This window comes from Muscardinus avellanarius, assembly GCF_963383645.1.
Source record: "Muscardinus avellanarius genome assembly, chromosome: 13".
In the NCBI taxonomy this organism is placed as follows: domain Eukaryota; kingdom Metazoa; phylum Chordata; class Mammalia; order Rodentia; family Gliridae; genus Muscardinus; species Muscardinus avellanarius.
The window spans coordinates 2760848-2781724 of NC_137799.1; the positions used below are offsets into that span (position 1 = coordinate 2760848).

The 20877-nt window shown below is 60.1% G+C and overlaps 1 protein-coding gene across 1 annotated transcript; it reads right to left on the minus strand.

Moving 5' to 3' along the window:
• Positions 1–596: 596 nt before the first annotated feature.
• On the minus strand, positions 597–17694 carry BRD3 (bromodomain containing 3; the record flags this gene model as incomplete). The annotated part of the gene is made up of 11 exons (XM_080709618.1): positions 597–712; positions 1521–1646; positions 2298–2590; positions 6118–6347; positions 7711–7899; positions 9823–9951; positions 12275–12646; positions 14310–14524; positions 15217–15364; positions 16692–16829; positions 17482–17694. The coding sequence occupies 11 exons, from the start codon at positions 17692–17694 to the stop codon at positions 597–599; spliced, it is 2169 nt and encodes a 722-aa protein (XP_080565744.1).
• Positions 17695–20877: the final 3183 nt, after the last annotated feature.

Here is a 20877-nt window from a genome sequence, read left to right on the forward strand (position 1 = left end):
CACGTGCGGTGGCTGCGTTCCCCCCAGGAGCTCCTGACGCCGCCCGGCCAGAGCAGCCCAGCGCCACGCCCCCACCCAGCGGCCGAGCTCGGGGCCGCTCCGGAGCCCCCGTGGCTTGGCCTGGCCCTCACGAGCAGGCACACCTGTCCGCAGCCCCGCAAAGAGAGGACCACAGCAGGCACGGGCCGGGCCCCACGTGGCAGAGACACCGCCTGCTTGGCAAAGCTTTCAATACAGTACCCATTTCAGAGACATGTCCTTTGAGGAATTTCCTTCTGAGTTACAGACCAGCTGGGCGTGGGAGCGCCTGCACAGTGCTCAGGTGGCGCCTCACCGCCCTCCATGGTTTTCAGGCCAGTGTCTGAGGCCGGCGACCGCCCGTGCTGAAGACCTGACGCAGAGCTCACGCCTTCTCAGAGTCTGATGCGCACAAGACGGGCCTCTGACCTACTGAAGCAAAGACTGGGAGATACCGTAACACTGAGCGAAAAGAAAACCTGCACACCATGGGACAAAAGGAGTATATTAGCCAGAGGAGGGCGCTCTGCGAGCTCCGGCGTGTGCGGCGTCCATCTGCCCGCTCGGCCGGCCAGCGTTCACTCCGAGTCGCTGCTGTCGGAGCTGGACCCGCTGGAGCTGCTGCTCCCCGACTCAGAGGAGGAGCTGCTGCTGAGCCTCGACGGGCCCCCCGAGGGCGCCGAGCCGGACTTCTCTACGGGAGACACAGGCGGAGAGGCGCTCACTGTCTGCCACGCTGGACGGCGCCGCGCCACCACACCACCCACCCACTTGCTGAAATGCACTCGGGTCAAGGAGACCGTCCATATGCCGCCTACTAAGAGGAACCGGTGGCACCGGGGGTGGTGCACAGACACTGGGCATCTGAGCACTCGCTCTGCCCAGGACCCCAAGGCTCAGGGACCAGGTGGGCACAGCATGAGTCCAGGCAGGCCCCCAACTCTCGGCACCACCAAGACCCTCCCCTCCCCACGTGTGTCTCAGGGGCCTCCTGCTGAGGCAGCCAGGGAAAAAAAGGATCGCTCCTTCTTGCAGGTTCCGGAAAAGGAGACAAGGAGTCCAGTACCTGCCAGCTAAATATTAGGCCTCAGAAGCTGGGTGTGGTGGCGCACACTTGTCATCCCAGTACTTGGGAGGCTGAGACAGGAGGGTCGCACAGGTTTAAAGCCAGCCTCGACTACTTAGTGAGTCCCTGTTTCCAAATAAAATATAAAAAACAGGTCTGAGTGTAGCCTGGAGGTAGAAGCCCCTGTACCAAAAAAAAAAAAAAAAAAAAAAAATTAAGGCCTCAGAGTGTTGGAGTATGCAGGGGCAGCCCAGGCGCTGGTGGCCGGGTCCCTCCCTGCCTCTGCCACATTCGCACAGGTGCCACCACCCTGTGCAGCCAGGGCAGGACAAGGCTTCAGAAGGTGAGCCTCGATCCAGAAAGCAGTGGGCCAGCGGTGCCCTCCCCACCAGGCGCCAGCCCCCACTGCTGCCCGCCTGGAGGCGCTGCCTGGTACCTTTCTTGGCGGGCTTCTTGCTGCTCAGCTGCCCGCTCACGTCCTGCAGCCGCTTCTCCAGCTCCTTCTTCTTTTCCTGAGCCAGCTCCTCCTTTGACTTGGCCGCCTGCTTCTTCCCGCTGGTTGCTGAGGAGGGACAGGAGAGAGCGCATGTGCCTCCTGCAGCCACTCCTGGGCAGGGCATCGCCACGGCACATGTTCACAGCCGCAGAGCCGTGCCCAGGACCGATGACACAGGAGGGCACACACTTTCCCCGACCCTCCCAGCCCTTCCCACACACCAAGCTACAGAGGAGCTGCAGCTTGGCCACCATCCCACGGGAAGGGACGACCCACCAGACCGGGGCGGCCGGGAGGGCTCGCTGCATGGACCACTTTGGGTCAGCCCTCCCTGGCTCCAGCACCCGCAGACCCAGGAGTAACTGGCTCCTATCTGGAGAAGTCACTGACTTCCAGAGAAACCTGGGCTGCTGTTGGAGTCTGCCCTAGAGGGCCAGGGACTCACAACCCCAGCCAGAGGGTGGTCCTCCTCACGGGCACCATCAGAGGTCACCTGCAGCCACCGTCCCAAACACGGCCTCAGCAAGGCGCAGGGGCAACTCGTGACTACACCCAGCAGGCGGCAGGCAGGGCAGCCTGGGTCCACCTTTCCTGGCAAGGCTCAGGCCCCAGGGCAGGACACGAGGCCCGGGCCCGGGCTGCATGTGCACCCCACATCTGCGCCAGGGGGCACAAGGGAGAGGAGCACCGAGCTCTGCACCCCACCAGGAAACTCACAGAATGGCTTCCGCTGCTTCTTCTGTAAACACGACTTGACATATCTCTCCAGCTCCCGCAGGGTGGTGGGCTTCAGAGTCTCGAAGTCGATCTCGATCTCGTCGGGGTTGGAGTCCCGGAGCGAGGGCTCTCGCGACTGGATGATGTGCACCACCCGGCCCAGCTTCTCCCCCGGCAGCCGGTTGATGTCCAGGCTGAGCTGCCGCTTCTCGTCATAGCTCATGGGCAGGCCCTCCTCCTCCTCCTCCGAGTCGTAGGGAGCAGACGCCTGCTTACCACCCTTCTTCAGCTGTCTGAGGCAGGAGACAGGGCCACGCGGCGTCAAGTCCCCCGAGCCCCAGGCCCTCACTGCCCCGACTGGCCTCTCGGAGATCGCTCTATCCCAGGGGCACAGCCACAGTGTCTGGCCGACTGCAGGCTCCAGCATCGGCACACTGCCCCCGGCCTGGAACCACAGGCAGAGGCCACCTTCTCCTAGAAACCCACAGGCCTCCCAAACCCAACAGGCCAAGAGATCGCTGTATCAAATAATCCAAAAGGCAGGAAAGGGGGCAGAGAATCCAAAACACTGGGGCAAAGAGAAAATAATAAAATGGTAAAGACAGCACAAATGTATCACTAATTACACTAAATATAAATGATCAAACATATCAACTAGCTGGGCGTGGTGGCACACGCGTATAATCCCCGCACTTGGGAGGCGGAGAGAGGAGGATCGCGCAGGTTCAAAGCCAGCTTCACTGGCTTAAGAGACCCTGTTTCCAAATAAAAATATAAAATAGGTCTGGGAGTATAGACTGGAGAGGGTTCCATCCCCAGTACCACCAAAAAAACCCAAAAAACATATCAACTAAAAAGGAAGAGATGGTCACGGAGGGTTAAAACAAAACCTTCTGTAAGTTAATGATATAGGTAGGTCAGAAGAAAAAAAGTAGAGGAAATACGCCGTACAGACACTAATCAAAAGAAAGCTGGGAGCCGGGCGTGGTGGCGCATGCTTGTAACCCCCCCCAGTTTGAGAGGCTGAGACAGGAGGATCGCACAGGTTCGTAGCCAGCCTCAGCTACTTAGTGAGACCCTGTTTCCAAATAAAATATAAAATAGGTCTGGGAGTATAGCCCGGAGGTAGAAAGACCCTGGGTTCCATTCCCAGTACCACAAGCAAGCAAGCTGGAGTTGTCATATTAATACAAAGCAGGTTTCAGAGTGAGGAACGTCAGGGGAAGAGGACCAGGGACGATCGGGTCGGCTGGCGGAGTGGCACCACAGGGTGCGCATCCAAAGGCAAGGTCCGACACGCAGGAACTCAAACCGACGGAAAGGGAAGGGAGGAAAACCCACAGCTCCAGACGGAGAGTTCAGCAGCCCTCTCTTGGCCTCTCGCGAGAAGAGAGAGACTCTGAACTGCACCAGTGACCACATTAATCTAACGGGTAGGTTTCTGTCTGTCCTAAGTTTTAAAATGGTTTTCCCCTAAGTGACATATAACATTCCAGCCAACATACCAGAAATACTCATTCTTTACAAATCTACATGAAACAATCACCAGGACAGACCTTTTTTTTTTTTTTTTTCCAGGTCTGGGGATGGAACCCAGGGGCATTCAACCTCCAAGCTACGCCCCCTGCCCTATTTTTTTTATTCTTTTGTTTTGAAACCGGGTCTCACTGAGTTGCAGAGAGTCTCACTAAGTAGCTGAGGCTGTCAGCGAACCGCGATCCTCCTGAACACTGGGATTACAAGCGTGCGCCACTGCGCTTGGCCAGACCACATCTTAAGACATGAAATAAACCCTAGCAAACTTTTTTTTTTTTTGGTTGTACTGGGGTTCCTGGAAACCCTTCTACCTACGGGCTACACTCCCAGATACCTATTTTTTATATATATATATTTTTATTTGGAAACAGGGTCTCAAGCCAGCAAGGCTGACTTTGAACCTGTGCGATCTTCCTGTCTCCGTCTCCCAAGCGCGGGGATTACAAGCGTGCACCACCACGCCAGCCCTAGCAAACTTGAAAGTGTTAAAATCATAAAAATTAGGTTCTTTGACCCTAATGGAATGAAACTAGAAATTAATAACCAAACAAATCTGGAAAAAGATTAGACAACACAATTCCAAATCACCATCTGAGGAAAAGTCAGAAAACAGTTTGAATTAAATGAGTGAGTGAGCCAGGCTTTGTAGGTCATCCCCAACACCGCAAATAGATAAATAAATAATTAAATAAACATGAAATAAAAATATTAAAAGCCTATGGGTAGCCGGGCGTGGGGGCGCCCACTTGTAACCTCAGCATTCGGGAGGTGAAGACCAGAGGGTCGCGGTTCACAGACCGCCTCAGCTACTAAGTGAGGCCCTTTGCAACTCAGTGAGACCCTGTTTCAAAAAATAAAAAATAGGGTGGGGGGTATAGCTCGAAGGTAGAATGCCACTGGGTTCCATTCCCGGTTCCACAAAACCAAAACCAAACCTATAGGTTGTAGCTAAAGCCGGGCTCAGTAGGCATTCAGCACAGAAAAGCCCAAATTGGCAATGCAAGCTTGTGTTTTGGTATTGGGGATTGAGCCCAGGGGTAATTTACCTCCAGGCTACACCCTCAGCCCGTTTTACTTTGAAATAGAGTTTTGATAAGTTGCTGGAGCTGGCCTCAAACCTGTCATCCTGCCTCCCAAGTACTGGGATTACAGGTGTGTGTCCCCATGCACACAGGTGATCTAAGCTTGGAAAAGAAAAGCAAACCAAATCTGAAAGGCAAGACAGAGAAAAGATAAAAGCGCAGGAGCGCCGCCGGCGTGGTGGGCTCGCTTGTCATCCCCGCGCCTGGGAGGCGGAGACAGGAGGGTCGCGCAGGTTCGAAGAGAGACCCTGTTTCCAAGTAAAATATAAAATAGGTGTGGGAGTGTAGCCCGGAGGTAGAAGGCCAAATCATACAAAAACAGTGTAAGGAAAACTGGTATCTGCATTCCCCTCCAAGAGAGAGAGAGAAAGATCCCTCAATCAGTGGCTACCCAGGTGGCACAGCCCAAGCCCCAGGACTCCATGTGCCCCCTCACCCAAGCACCAGCACCTGTCCACTCTGCCTCCAACAGTGCTAAGGCAACTCGCCCCTCTACCACCACACTCACTTCTCCCTACACGACAACCGCCTCCCAGCAGCGGCCTTTCTCTCAGGAGGCGGTGTGGCTCCTCCGCAACGGCCAGACGCTGCCACTGGGGTCCTCTGCGGCCCCTTCCCTCGCTGAGGATGGAGCGCAGCGCCTCCACCAACCGGAACCCTGGCCGCCTCAACCCCCTTTCCCAACTGCTCCTTTCAGCAGCGGCCAGTTCTGCTCCAGTTCACAAAGGGAACAGGCCTGCTGGCCTCTGGGCTTGTACTCGGCCGCTGCTGCTGACCTGCCCCATGGCAACTGCCCCCTTTACAGGCAGAAAGCACCAGACAGGCCGCCCTATCCCACTCTGCCATCCCAGTGATCCTCGGGGCAGGGCCAGGCAGGCAGGAGCTATCCCAGAAGGCCGAGCACCGATGCACCTTGCTGGCCACTGCCCACAGCATGCGCCTGAAGGGATGCCCAACACCCTGGCAAAGATCCTGCACCCAGATCGGGAAAGGTCCCTTCTACCGGAGACCGCAAACACTGTGGTGCCCGATCCAGGCCGGCCCGTGACGGCCGAGGGGCAACCCCAGAGCCGCGATGTTCCCAGCAGAGGTCTGGCTGCAGGCTCCCCGCCTCCCCAGGACCCCTGCCCGCTGCCAGGTGGCTGAGACCCACCGCCCCACGCCGGGCGCTTCCCCACGCAGGCCAGGCTGGCGGTACCCACCTGCTGGCAGCGGAAACGCTGTTGGCCTTCTTGGCTGGCGCCTTCTTCTGGGGCGCCGGCTTGGTGGGCGGGCCCCCCTTGGCCTTCTTCTCCTCCTCAGACTTGGCCTTGTGCTTCTCCTTCTCCTTGTCTTTTTTCTTCTTCTCCTTCTCCTTCTTCTCCTTCTTCTTCTTTGGTTTGTTCACTGGGGCCTGAGACAGGGCGGCCAGCTGCTCGTGCACGGCCTTGAGCTGGAAGAGAGGGGCAGCCGAGCAGCTCCTGAGTGGGCCTGCAGGGCGGGGGCTGGAGGCCTCCGTCACCCCACCCTCGCGCCAGGTGACCCAGCCTTCTCACCCACGGGGGACAAGGCACCCACTCCCAGGGTGGCTGGTCACGGCGCAGCATGAGGCAGGTGGTATGCTAATTCTTACTGTTTTTGTGGAACTACGTATGGAGGGGGTGGACCCAGGGCCTCAGACACGCTAGGCAAACACTTGAACTGTATCCTGGCCCTTTTAATTTTTTTTTTTTTTTTTTGGTGGTACTAGGGATGATACCCAGGGGCTTTCTGCCTCCGGCCTCCACTCCCAGACCTACTTATACTGTATTTGGAAACAGGGTCTCACTACGTTGCTGAGAGCCTAAGTAGCTGAGGCTGGCTTCGAACCTGCGCGATCCTCCTGCCTCAACCTCCCAAGCACTGGGATTACAAGCGTGCGCCACCACGCGCAGGTCCTTTTAATGTTTTATCCTGAGACGGAGGGAGTCTCCCTAAGTGGCCAGGGTGGCTCTGGGATTACAGGTGTTGAGCCCCAGCACTCCCGGCAGTGACGGCTTTCTAGGTGAGGGAGACCCTGGAGATCTAAAGGCCTACATAAAGGAGACTCCCCAGGCCTGCAGGATGGCGCAGCTGGTGTCGGGACCTGCGTGAACCTGCACCAGCCCAGCGGGTCCAGCACGTCTCAGCCGCTTCCTAGCGGGGAGGGCGCCTCGTGGAGCCGTCCCTGCTGAACGCGGAATGCGATGTGGGCCCAGCAATGCTGACTCCTCCGCACCAGTCCAGCACTCTCGGAGCTGCCTTCCTGACTCGGTCTCCTCTCCCTGTCTAAAGTCCCAGAAAGTGAGCCAGAGCTAGCTGCCGGTTGCTAGGGAAAAGTAATCCAATTTGTTTATTTTGTGGCGCTGGGGATTGAACGCAGGCGCATTCTACCTCCACGCCACGCCTCCAGCTCTATTCATCAGCAGGGTCTCATTAGTTTGCTGAGTCTCACTACATTGCCAAGGCTGTCCTCGAGCCTGCGATCCTCCTGTCTCAGCCTCCCAAGTACCGGTGTGATGGGCACGCACCACTGGGCCTGGCAGCAATTCACATCTATCCTCACAAGTCAAGAGGAAGAGATTCCGTCCTACACAACGAACCAGTGAGTGAGGCCAAGACGCGGAGGGACGCGCAGACCAGGGGCCCCAGGCCTGCCGAGGGCAGGGCCACAGCCCGCGCTGCCTCCTGGACCTAAGAATTCCCAAGCACGTGTCCACCCTGTACTGGGGACCAGGTGGAGCTCCGGGCCCCTCAGGAAGCCCCCGCCAAGCCCGGGGGGCGGCCGCGGGCCTCACCTGCTCCTGCAGCTCTGCCAGCCTGGTGGCTCGCTCCTCCTCGGAGTCCGAGCTGCCGGAGTCGGAAGAGCTCTCGCTGCTGCGGCTGCTCTCGGCGCCCTTGCTCACCACGGCGGCCGCGGGCGCCGGCAGTGCAGGCGCCTCCAGAGGCTCGTCCGGCATCCTGGCGAACCTCATCTCAAACACGTCCTGGGGGGAACGGGCTGCTCTGAGGGTCTGGGCGGCCTCTGGCTCGGCCGCATGGCTGCACCGCTCGCGAGGCCAGGCCTGCCCGGAGCACTGGGGTGCTGGCTCTGCCCCTCCCTCCCCAGGCAGCCACCCGGCACTGTCTCCAAGGCTTGGCTGAATCTGCAAGCCTTCTGTGGGAGTGTGGGCGACACGGGCAGCCTGCAGCCTCAGGTCCCAGGCCCTGAAGGCCTGACCCCACCAGGAACAACAAAGTTCCTTCCATGGCCCCAGGCTCTGCTGGGGCCCTCCAGCCTCTGAGACAGGGAACCCTGTCACCCACCTCCAGGCCCCTCCCCTTTCCTTTCAGTGTGGCGTCTTGTCTCCTGATGGATTTGCTCCAAAAACCAGCTCAAAGGTGAAAGCCTTGTCCCATCAAAACTGGCTTTGAGAGCTGTGGACGTGGCTCAATGATAGAGCATTTGACTAGCAAGCAAAAGGTTTCAGGTTCAATCCCCAGCAACACACACACCACACCCCCCTTCCCCACACACACAGCTTTGGGAAGCCCCTTGCTGTCTCTTACAAGAGAATCTAGCGTCTCAGAAGCTGCTCTCAGTGAGGGTCCCTAGGCCAGGGCATCCGGTTCAGGCCGGAGGGGAACGAGCGACCACAGCAAGCAAGACACAGTGCCTCACCAAGTGCAACGCCACCCCACTGCTCACACGGCAGCGCGGCTCCGTCAGGATGGGCGCTAGCTTCCCAGAAGAGGCCCCAGTCTGCATCCCAGACCCTCCTCTGGGGAGCAGAGCCGTCCCCGAGGCAGTGCCGACCCTCCAGCCCTGAGCTAGGAAGGCGAGCGGCCATTCCAGACAGGAGGCCATGGTGTCGCGCTCCACAAAGCCCACGCCTCTGTGCCATGGCCTCCGGTTCCCAAGCCTGGCAAGGCCGCTGGGACCAAGCACTGGGTGCAAGGTCTCCTGCGGTGCTGGGCGCCTCGCCTGCATGCACGGGCACAGGGCGCAGGCGGAGCCAGAGCCTGGGAAGGGCCCACATGGGCCTGCGTGAGGAAGAAGGGCCCAGGCAGGAGAGCTTTCTCTGCCAGTCCTTGCTTGGTCAGTGCCACGAGCCACGTCACGTCACAGTGATCTCAGGACCGGTCTAAGCAAGGAGCCAAGAAACCCCTCAGAACGTTCTGGTCCTGTGCAAATTACATCCTTCTCCTACCAGCAGGAAAGTCGTCTTCCTTGTGTGTGGTACTGGGGATGGAACCCAGGGGCGCTCTGCCTCTGAACTATAACCTCAGCCCTTTTTACTTTTTATTTGGAAACTGGGTCTGTCTCAATGGCCGTGGTTGGCTGTGAACCTGCGATCCTCCTATCTCAACCTCAAAGTACTGGGTCACGGGCATGCACACCATGCCCTACTGGTAAATGTTTGACTATATAACCTTTAAAACACAGGTCTTTATAAAAGCAAACGAGTCTGGTGTTTCTGTAGTGTGCGACACCCGGAGACTGACAGAGAAGCCCAGGTGCACGGGCCCCAGTGGGAGACTCATGTGGACGTCCGCAGTCCTGCACTGCAGCCACTGACACCTGCTGTTGCCTAAGGTGGCCGGGCACCCACCTGCCCCCAACACGCCTCTGCTCTGTGCCAGACGAGTCAAGGCTGCGTGGTGTCACCTAACAGCACACGGGCGGCACGGGTTCCTGCAGCCACAAGGGCCCTGACCGCTCGCTGGCCACCTCAGACACTGGCCTGTGCTCCTGGAGGCGGAGGCTGTCTGTGCACCACGGTGTCTGGGAATCAGACCCTGAGCCTGGCAGGATCTCATGGCCACTCACAGAAAAGACTCCCCACAAGAGGTGCCCAGGCCTCCCCGAGACACTGTGCCCCACAGAGCCAACCTGAGCTGCTAACTGCCCGTGTTCAGTCTCAAGTTACCTGGAGCTTCCTGGCCATGGCCACCACCTCGTGGTCTGGAGGATTGTACTTGTAACAATTTGAGAACATTAGCCGGATGTCGGCAGCAAAGCCCTGTGCATCGGGATACTCGCGGCTGTCCATTTTCCTCTGTAACAGACAAGCAACACGTCCTCAGTGGATAGGGCCCAGAGGCCACAGCGCTTCCCGGATGACTTGGAACCACCGCAGCAGAGGGCAGTACTGGCCACCAGCCAGGACAGCCTAGCACTCTGGGGTCTCGGATGCAGAACTCAAGAGAAGGAGCTGGCCGTGGTGGCGCACGCTTGTAATCCCAGCATTCAGGAGGCTGAGATGGGAGGACTGCGGTTCACGGACAGCCTTAGCTATTTTGTGAGGCCCTCCACAACTTTTGTAGCTTGGAGGCAGAATGCCCCTGGTCTCCAGACCCGCAAAAAAAAAAAGAAAAAAAAAAAGAGAGAGAGAGCGAGAGAGAGAGAGGGCAAAAGATGACAGGCGATCTTGGAAAGGAGAGTCTAGAACCCAGGAATATGGCCCCCGGCTGGAACACCACAGTGAGAAGTCCCTGTTCCTGCAGCCTCCGTGCCCCCCCTAGCATTCAAGACCACAGAGCAGGTGGGGCCGCACACAGGAGGCTCTGCCCTCAGGGCTCTGCAGTGCGAGATGTTCCCGTGAAAGATTAACCCTGGAGCCCATTCGGCTTGGGCCGGGCAGCTCTGGAAGCCCTGCAGGACAGAGGGCAGCAGAGCATGCAGGGCCAGCAGGGGCCAGAGTGGCCTAGCCACCAGAGGCCCTGCTGAGGCTGCGTGGCCTGGGTGGGCCGGCGGGGCTAGGGGATGGGCCCCCCGGCGGAGGCACGCTGACACCTGAGGATCCAGCAGGCCTGAAGGCGGGAGCAGGGCCCCCTTCCAAGGGCAGTGCTGGATAGGAGTTCCCCCAGCTCAGGGCTGTGCCCACCCCACGGGGCCTGCTGGGAGCCAGGGTTTGGTCAGTCTGGCCATCAAGGAGTGGCTGGATGCCACTGACTCAAGAGGCCTCCTGCTGCAGAGGGAACCCCAACTCCAGGAGCCGCCCTGCACGCCTCGGACATGGATCCTGCCGCACAGAGCTGGCTGGAAGGAGCCAAAGTGGAACCTGAAGCTTTCTTAGGCCAGGACAAAATCCCCCCTAACCTTTATCTCCCAAACCCACAACATACTGAGGGCATTTCTTCATTGCACACTTTTTTTTGGTGGTACTGGGGATTGAACTCGGGCGTTCCACCCCTGCGCTACTCCCTCAACCCTTTTTAAGTTTTTGAATTGAAACGGTATCACTACATTGCTGAGGCCGTCCTTGATTCTGTGACCTTCTGTCTCACCTCCCAAGTACTGGGATTACAGGTGTGTGCCTCCACGCCCAGCTCTGTGTTGTAGGCTAATTGAAAAAAGCCACCTGGTGCTCATTTCCAAAACCCTGCTGGTACAAGAACATGGCAGCAGGGGCACTGCCTGTGTGTAACCTGCACTGCCCCGAGCCCCAGGGACGTGGGAACCTGGGCAAAGCACGTTGTGCCTTCAAAGGGAACTGAGCTTCGAAGAGGGTCTGAGGGCCACGCGGCCCGTCTGACCAAGGAAGCTAAGCCGAGCCAGTGTATCCTCCTCGCCAAACCCCAGAGCCCCACCAACGTGTCCAAGCTGTGCTATCACGCCATCCTGGAGACACCAAACCCAAGCCATGCAGACCAGAACAGGCTTCCAAGAGCCTCTGCACTGTGCGCTCAGAGCTCCCAGGGAAGGCCCCCTCGTCGCTTTGCCCAACCAGCCAGGGCATCCCGACCCACTGGGGGCAGGAAACTTTCGTCAGCAGCTCTGCCACGGGCTGGCACTGCTGGTGGATGAGGCAGAGCAGACTGCAGCCACTGTAGGCCCAGACCCCATCAACGGCAGCAACACACAGCCCCGCGTGGGCATCCTTCCAGGGCTCAAAGTAGGAGAGCCATGCCTGCCTCCACCGCCAGTGGCGGCCCTAAAGGCTGGCTAGGAGCAGGGCCCCCTTTCCAAGGAAGGGCAGGGTGCTGCATGGGAGCCCCCCCACCCCTGCTCAGGGCTGTGCCCACCCCCAGGGCCTGCTGCAGCCCACACTGCTCAGACCTGCCTCATTCTACCTGGCTGAAGAGCAACCCAGGAAGTGGCCCTAGCCGGGGAGCCCTGGCCAGGGCGGGAGGCTGAGCGTTCCATCTCAGCTGTGTGCCTCCCCATCCCTCCTGTCTGGGGGGGCAATGGGGTTCAGAGGCAGCCAAGGGCAGAAGCCAGTCCCGTCCTTGCCAGCCATCCCTCGACCTCGGGCTCCAAGGGCGTAGATGGCCGCCATGGCCTACTCGCAGAAAGCTTCCTCCCCTAACGCGGCGGCCAGCCAGGCTGGGGGCGGCCCGTGGGCGTGCTGGCCTGGACGGAGGAGCTGGCACACGTACTTTGACGGTGCTGAGGTCCATGGGGTGCTTGATGATGTCGTGGTAGTCATGCAGCTCCAGCGCCTCGGCGTCCACCGGCTTGTAGAAGGGCCAGGCGTAGGCGGCGTGCTTCTTGGACAGCATCTCCCTGAGGATGCTGTCGCAGTGCCGCAGGTGCTCTGACAGCTTGCCCTTCTTGCCTGCGTGCTGCGGCACCTCACCGTCCTCCAGGTCCTTTCTGGGCGGCTTGATGGGGCGACCCCCACTCTCCCGCCGAGCCACCACCTTGGCCTGTTTGGGGTCCGGCAGCGGCGGGGGCGACTCGCTCCGGCTGGCAGTGATGGCCGACGTCGTGGGCGTGGTCGTGTCTGCTTTCCGCTTCACGCCCTTTTTCTGCAAGAGCAAAGTTCCGATGAGCACCACACACCAGGCCCTGGGGCCAGGAGAAGCCTCCCGGCAGCTGCGCTCTGGAGCGCATGCTACCTGCCAGGCGCTGAGGGAGCACATGCGCAGTCTTTCTCCTCCAGCCGTCCCAAAGTACAGAGGACACCGAGGCTCAGAGGGGTCAGGTTGTTGGCCCAAGGTCACACAGCTGGCAGCAGTAAGGCTGGAACTATGAAGCCTGCCCTCGCCAGGGCTCAGGGCAACACCTTCTCTCCCTGGCCGCCGAGGGCCTGGCCACGCGGGGGGGTTTGCACACCTCAGCCAGAGCGGCCTGTGGTGCCCCGTGAAATCCACCCAACACCTGAGGAGCCCCCAGGCCCAGTTTTAGGCCACAGAGAGGGGGGGAACTCTTATTTTTAAAGACCAGCAGGAAAGTGCCAGAGGAGGCCCCAGAACTGGTGCTTCAAGGACAAACAGGACTGGAGCAGGACGGGTGGGAGAACATTCCGGGCTGGGCAGTGGGGGCAGCCTGGACCGTGAAGCAGCCACAGCAAGTTGGAGGCCAAGGGGCTGCAGGAGGGAGGAGGCGTGACTGGGCTCCGTCCTGGAGGCGCCAGCAGCCCAAGAAGGTGCTTCTGGCCCAGGAGCGGCGAGGTGTTCCAGAGCCCTGCATGGCTAGGCCTGGGGCAGAGCCAGCCACAGACAGGCACTGCTTCTGTGCCCGTGGGTGTGGGCCTCTCCCAAGCACAGGAGCCAGCCCTAAGCCGTCACCCGATTCGGGGGCCAGGGTTCTTGCCCCGAGACAAGCTCAGCAAGTCCCTCGGCAGGCAGAGAAGCCAAAAGGAGCCCCGAGCTCCCAGGCCAGCTACCAGCTGCCTCCGTCATGGCCCAGCCAAGCTGGCCCTCGGGCTGACAGGACACGAGCCGGCTTCCATGGACGCGTCGCGGGCACCCACAGATGCCAAACACCAAGCGCGGCCGCAGAGGGCCGGGGCAGACGGGGCGTGCTCCAAGAACAGCCCCGTGCGCGGGTGGGAGGGGCCTGGCCAGGGCCACCGGAAGTGCAGGCAGTGAAGGCCAGGGGGTAGGGGAGCAAGGAGGTGGCATTTTACCTTGGGAGAGCCATTTAACCCCTGAGCGCCCGCTTCCTCTTCTGTAAGAGGGGGGGCTACTGTCTGCCCCCGAGGGTTGCTGTGAGGATCAAATTGAAGAAGATAACGCATGTAAGTCCAGCACGGCTTCTGCTTCAGCAGGAGACTCACAGGCCTCGCCAGCCCAGCCGTGCGGGGAGCGCCCTCTCCCCACCAGGCCCGAGCCAGGCGGCTCCCACGTACAGCCCCAGCCAGCAGGGCGACACCAGGCGGAGGCCGGGCCGCTCTGCCAGGCCTTCCCCTCTGACCCGTACTGCTGCCCCCACACTTTCCCACCTTGACCGATGGGCTGCCAGGCAGAGGAGCTGGGGTTCAAGTCCAGCCGGGCCCTCGCCAGCCATGTGACCTCCAACCCCTGAGCCTCGGTCTCGTCTGCGCAGAGAACCTCTCCCAGTGCCAGCTCTTAAGGAAGGCCACAGGGGCCCTCTCTGCCCCAGCCCTACCCCGACTGCAGGGACCCAGTGGGCTCGCCGGCTGGCCAGCCTCCCCACAGGGCCACCTCAGGCCTCAGGGCTGCTCACCTTGACAACAGGCGGCGTGGGAGGGACCACGGGGACGATGGGTGTCGCGGGAGGAGGCGGCGCAGCAGCCGGGGGGACAGGGACCGATGTGATGTTTGCAGTGGTGGTTGGTACGGGGGTGGCAGCAATGACGGGCGTCTGGGAGACAGTGGGGGGCACGTTCTGGAAGGGGGTCGCTGGGGAGACTGAGGACACAGCCGCCACTTGCTGCGTACCTTCGAGACAAGGACAGGGAGCTCAGCACGGCAGGCTCTATCTGCCTCCCAGCAGCGTTCAGGATCATGCGCTCCAGCCAGAGGGCATCAGGGGCCGGCTGAGACAGGCCAAGACCCCGACCAGACGAGCCCCTCCTTCCTCAGACGGCGGCTCCGCACCTTGGGGGCAGGCACTGGTCCAGCTCACCTTGGCCAAGTGCTCACTAAACCAACCAAAGGGCCCACTGGGCAGAGACCAAAGGAGGCTCAGGGCTGAAGCCAGGACAGGCCCAGGGTCTGCAGCTGGAAGCCAGCTGTGGGGCCGAGGACACCAGGGAGGGAACACGGACTCCATCATGAATCGGCTGAGCACGCAGGTCTGGCCTGCCTCAACCGCCTAGCGCGTCTCACTCACGTCCTGCCCCAGCTCATCTGTATCCCCAGGCCCTACTAATCCCCACCCTGCTCCCCAAAGGGACACAGTCTTCTCAGCCAGGGAGCAAGATGGGACAGTGACTCAAGTCACCGAGGAAAAACCAAGAGCAAGATGTGGAGAGGGGCAGGGCCTCCGTGCCCCGGCCAGCCACGTCTCCAGCACCAAAGCCACGGCAGCCTGACCTGCTCCTGCACGCTCGCCTCCCCTCCAGGACAGGAAACAACCCACCCATCCACGGGCGGTGGACAGAACTCCCTGCCCACCCCACCCACTTTACCTGCACTCGGGGTCCCCGCAGCCGGCTTCCGGCCTTTGCCCTTTGGAGCGGGGGGTAATAACTCAACTTCCTCCTGGGGCATCTGGGCCACTTTCTGTAGAAAAATTTTCTCTAAGGCTTGGGCCATTAGCACTATGTCATCTGTGGGCTGAAGACAGAAAGCCCGGGTCAGTGGTCAGGTAGGAACATGGACTTAGGAGACATCAGTTGTAGCTCAAGAAACTTTTATTTAAAATTTGCAAGAGATGTGGTAGGGAAGGAGGAGAAAGACAGGTATACTTCAATGTGGGTAATCTCGGAGGAAGAGAGGCAAGCATGAAAAATAAAATCCAGCCAGACATGGTGGTGCACGCTTGTAATCCCAGTACTTGGGAGGCCAAGACAGAAGGATGGAAGGTTCGCGGCCAGCCTCAGGCACTTGGTGAGGCCCTCAGCAACTTAGTGAGACCCTGTTTAAAAATAAATTATAGGCTGGGCGTGGTGGCGCACGCTTGTAATCCCCGCGCTTGGGAGGCAGAGACAGGAGGATCGCGCAGGTTCGAAGCCAGCCGTGAGCGCTGGCTTAGGAGACCCTGTTTCCAAATAAAAATGTAAAAATAGGTCTGGGAGTGTAGCCCGGAGGTAGAAGGGCTTCCAGGAACCCCAGTACCACCAAAAATAAATAAATAAACAAATAAATAAATAAATAATAAAAAGCAGGGCTGGGGTGTAGCTAGGAGATAGAATGCCCCTGGGTTCAATCCCCAATACTGAAAAAAAAAAAAAAAAAAATCCAGCCGGGTGCGGTGGCACACACCTAGAATCCTAGCCACTCTGGAGACTGAGGCAGAGGGTTGCAAGTTCCGGGCCAGCCTGGGCAACTTAGTGGGACCCTACCCCAAAATTAAAAGTGGTAGAGCCCCTCTGGGTTCAATCCCCAGTGCCACCAGCATGCCTGAGGACCTGGGTTCCATTCCCAGAACCACACACAAAAAAACCCAGAACTCACACTTCATCCCATCACGGAGTATGAAAAGCCTAGAGCCCAGCTAGCTCAGCACCCTGCCAAAAAGAGAAAACCCACAGAACAGGATCCCATGGAAGCCGCGCTGCAGGCCTCTCGAATCGCCAGCAGTATCCCATCGTCTGGGCAGGGGACAAAGCTCACCCGGATACCTCCCCTTGCCCCACACCAGCCTCAGGATTCCTAACGGCAGGACGTCTGGGCCTGGGGACGGGTGGCCTGGAGCCCGTGGACTAACCCGCTCCCTGTGAAGAGCCATCTGGCCCCCACTGCCTCCAGCAGGCCTCGTGGGCAGCACGTGGGACTGTCGACTGCGACCCGAGAAGGGCCCGGCGTCAGAGCACAGGGCCCAGACCGACAGGGCGCCCGCCAACCACAGACTGCCCCCACGAGGCCACCCGGGCCAGGCCGACAGTGCCCACACCACCTGGGGGCCGTGGCCGGGCCACCGCCCTTTGCGCCCAATCCTCACCTTGTTATAAATGTAACAATTTGTAAACATGGTGTTGAAGTCCTGCATACATTCACTGGCGCTCCAATAGTAGTTATTTTCTAGTCTCTTCTTAATAGTCCCCATATCCATTGGGTTTTTTATTATTTTGTGATAATCCTAGGAAAGAGATTTCCAGAGGCATTACCAACAAATTCTACGGAACTGTTCTCACACTTCCCAAGTACAGCACTAGATCAAAGCGAGGGCCTGCGGGCAGCGAGGGGCGGGGAGCTCTCGGCCAGCTCCGAACTTCTCCCAAACCTCTCTCCTCCTGAAGGGACTGTGGAGCTGAGGCAGACACTGGGGGTCTACGTGCCAGAGATGAGGCCTCACCCCGTGTGCCCAGGGCTAGGTGGGCTGGGACACGGCCACCAAGCGCCAGGCCAGACTTGTCCTTTCAACTCTTGGGCTTTCTCTGTTTGCGTCCAGACCCAAACTAAGCACGCCCCAGGGTAGCACTGCATGGAGAACAGCCTTGGTGTACAGCTGGCACCTGGCTGTGAGTGTGCGTACCAGGAGGGCAGCTGCCAGCAGGTCAGGGCTCCCTGGTACAGAGCAGGGCTGGCGGACCTGAGCCCCGCTGCCATCTGCCCCCTCCCTTCCTCCTGGCGGTACACGGGTTCTCCCCATGTCCTGTGTAGGGGCGGCGACCCTCCACCCACTCTTCCCCGTCCCTGTGTGGTCCCAGTGCCTCGGGTACCCCTTGCCAAGGCCAAGGGGCAGAGCTCCCGGGGCTGGGCGGAGGGGACGGAGTGCAGGGCCAACTCACAGGCAGATTCAGCTTGATGGCGTCCACGGGCTGGTAGAAGGGCCAGGCAAACTGGTGCTTCCAGAGCGTCTTCACAACCACGTTCTGCATGTACTGCAGCTGGTTGGTCTTGCGGCCCGGCTTGCCGGGGTTGGAGACCTCGGGTGGGGGCGGGTTCACGGGGCCCGGGGCCGCCGGGATGCCCGCGGGGGCGGCCGCCGCGGTCGTGGACATCCTCCGGCTGCTGCCTCACTTGCACTCACAGCCGCGGCTCGGCAAGGCCCTGGCGTCTGCGGTGCTCTCGCAGGAGGCTCGGCATCCCATTTCTGGGCCCAACCAGGAGACGTCTGCAGGGGAGAGAGAGAGAGAGGCCGGTTACCCCACGTGGGCGGCCCACTTCTGCAAGGACAATGGCTAGTCCCAGCAGGGCCAAGACTTCCCCACCTGCCCTGAGGTATAGCTGTACCTGTCACAGAGTGACTCCAAACACTGTTCTCTCAACCTGGGAGAGGAAGGGGGCAGCAGGGACACAGGTCACCCACTCCCAGGCAGGGCGCAGAGCAAGCGGTGGGAGTGAGATCCGAGGACCTGGCCACTCTCAGCTCACTGCCCACCGACCCACCCACTTGCCGGGGCCGACTGGCATCTCCTGGACCCTCTGCTACTCTCGACTGTGACAGTATCTTAAGGACAATCCACACACAGAAAACAGAGCCAAAATACGCGGCGCCAGCAGCGACCCAGACGCTTGCGGTACTACACGAGGTTCTAACGTAACCAGGAGAATGAGCGCTGGGGTTTGTGATGGGCTGGCTATGACACGGCCCAGCCCTCAGCCAATCAGGACAGCAAGAAAGGACGGCTCTGGCCCACTCCTCGGCACCCCTGCGTGCTAGGGGGCTACCGCGGACCTTACCAGGCCCACGTCCGGCTATTGGAAATGCTGAAATCCCTGGAAAAGCAGGATCATCGGCATACGGGCCACCCCAGCACGCACACCAGGGAGCTGAGCAGTGCCAGTCCTGACCCACTCGTAAAGGCTCGGGACAGACCATGCCGCACGCAGGGCAGGACTCGCCCTTCAAGCACAATTCTACGGCAGCTCTAACTTGCACTTCACTGCCATCTGGTTGCCCTCTGTTCTTGTGCAGTACACCTCCGAGCTACAACTCCAGCCCTATTTTTCATTCTTTATTTTGAAACAGGGTCTCACTGAGTTGCAAAGGGCCTCACTAAGTAGCTGAGGCTGTCTGCGAACCGCGATCCCGTCTCAGCCTCCTGAATGCTGGGATTACAAACGTGCGCCACCACGCCTGGCTTGTGTTTACAGTATCTGGATGGTCCGGGCATCACCCAGAAAGAAGTGGGTGGTTCCTGCCACTAGATCCAGCCAGCCATAGCCACATGTGAGACTGGGGTGCACACCACACTGGCCCCCTGAAATCTGCTGGGGGAGGCGTATGTATACCAGACACTGGCAGGTGCCACAGACCAGCCTCTTCCCTGCAAAGCTGGTGGCTGAACATAAGCTAACACCTACCTCCCCACACATCTGAAGCTTCCTCCCTTTCCACCCAGGGGGAAAAGACCCCAATCCCCCACCTCCAGCAGCCAAGCCACGGGCCCTCGCCCAGGGCACTCCTGAGCACCAGGGGCTCCCACCAAAGCCACACCACAACGCCCAGGAAACCACCCTGGGGTGCCCACGGTCCGGCCTTCTAGGTAAGCAAGCACCTCATGCTCCTGCATATCACCAGCCATGCGCAGGGCCTCGCGAGCTCAGGCTAATGGCCACAAGGCCGTCCTCCTCTATACCAAGGACTGCAGGGCACCACCTGGGTCATCCTTGGGGCCTCTCCCCAGCCCCACCCCTGCCCTGCTCAGCCATCCCGACAGGTGGTTTCTGCCCAGTGCCACCTCCCACCAGGATCTGGGGACAGTTCAGCCCGCGGCAGCAGGGTCAAACCTGCCGGTCCAATCAAATCGCTCCTGGGCTCTTGAAACCCTCCCCGGCTCCCCCTGACCACACTGGCCAGCAGGGTCTGAGTCGACAGGACCCTGGCTCCCATGGCTGCAGCAGGGTGCTGACCCTTGCCCTCTAAGACTGGGCATGGCAGGCTCATGCCCTCCCGAGCCCTCTCAGAACCTTCAGGAACCCCCAAACCGCGGGGACTCTGAGCCTCATGGGGCTACTGAGCAGACGGAGGCTGGCCTCACGGCCGTACTGCCCCCCTGCCGGCTCTGAGAGGCTGCAGCAGCACACCACGGTGCTCCGGCGGCAGCACCCACTCGCCTTGACCATGACCGGAGGCCGGGTCTCCGGGCCAGAGGCTGGCCCTGCTGCTCAGGGCCTAACCTAGGGAACACAAAGCCCCAGGAGGGAGGAGGGAGAATCACGGCGCCTCAACTCTCAGGTAGGGAGAAGGGCGACAGGGACTAGAACGCCCCAGTAGGGGAGCTCCCCCAACACCCGTCTGCGCTGCAGTCACACCACACTGTGCCCTGGTGCCGAGCTGCCCGTCCAGGACCCCCCCCCCCATGGCAGAGCTGAACAAACCCATGGCTTGGGTGCAGGCACTGGCAGGGTGCGGGGACGAGGCAGACCCAGATGGCTGTGAAACTCAGGGAGCAAAGAGAAGATGGAGGGTGGCATCCCAGACCACCAAGGACCCAGCCCCTTCCTCATCAGAATGAGGGCTCAGGAGGCAGGGGAGATTTCCAGAAAGTACAGTGGAAACAGGCCTCCTGAGCTGGAGGCTCAGCCACTGCCCTGGAGGAGGCTGGGGAGGGGGAGGAGCCCTGGCTCAGAGAAGGCGACAGCTGCCACACCCACACCATACCCCCACAGCGGCCCTCCTCCCTGAATGAATGACCACAGGACACAGGGCAGCCCAGGAAGGCACTGGCTGCGAGGACCTCCCAGAACCCCAAGTCTGATGGAGATATGGGGTGAGGGCCTGCCAGCCCAGACCACAGAGTACAGACACTGGCCTGGAGAAGGTAGAGGGGCTCCCACTGGTTACCGCAGCAGGACTAAGAGCCCATCCCACTTGCTGGCCGACCTGCTGAGCTCAGCCCGGGGCTCAACTTGATGAAGCGAGCAGTGCCCGTCACAGCCCACAGCAGAGGGCCACGAGGTCCCAGGCACAGCTCTCTACCCCCAAGGGCCTGGGTGAGGGCCACTCTGGCCAGCGGCTTTAGTGGGATGTGATAATGGGCTTCAGAGCTGGGGACAAAGGGAGGCGTCTCTAGCTCCCAAGTCACGGAGAAGGGGCTTCAGCAGGGGAAGGGACCACAGCCACCCGGGCACTGCAAGGAGGGAGCCAAGTGACATTTGGGGTCATATCTGGCACTTGTAGACTCTGGGCACATTTGTCCCAAAGGAGCATGTCCTGTTCATTCTCCCTGCTTCCAGAA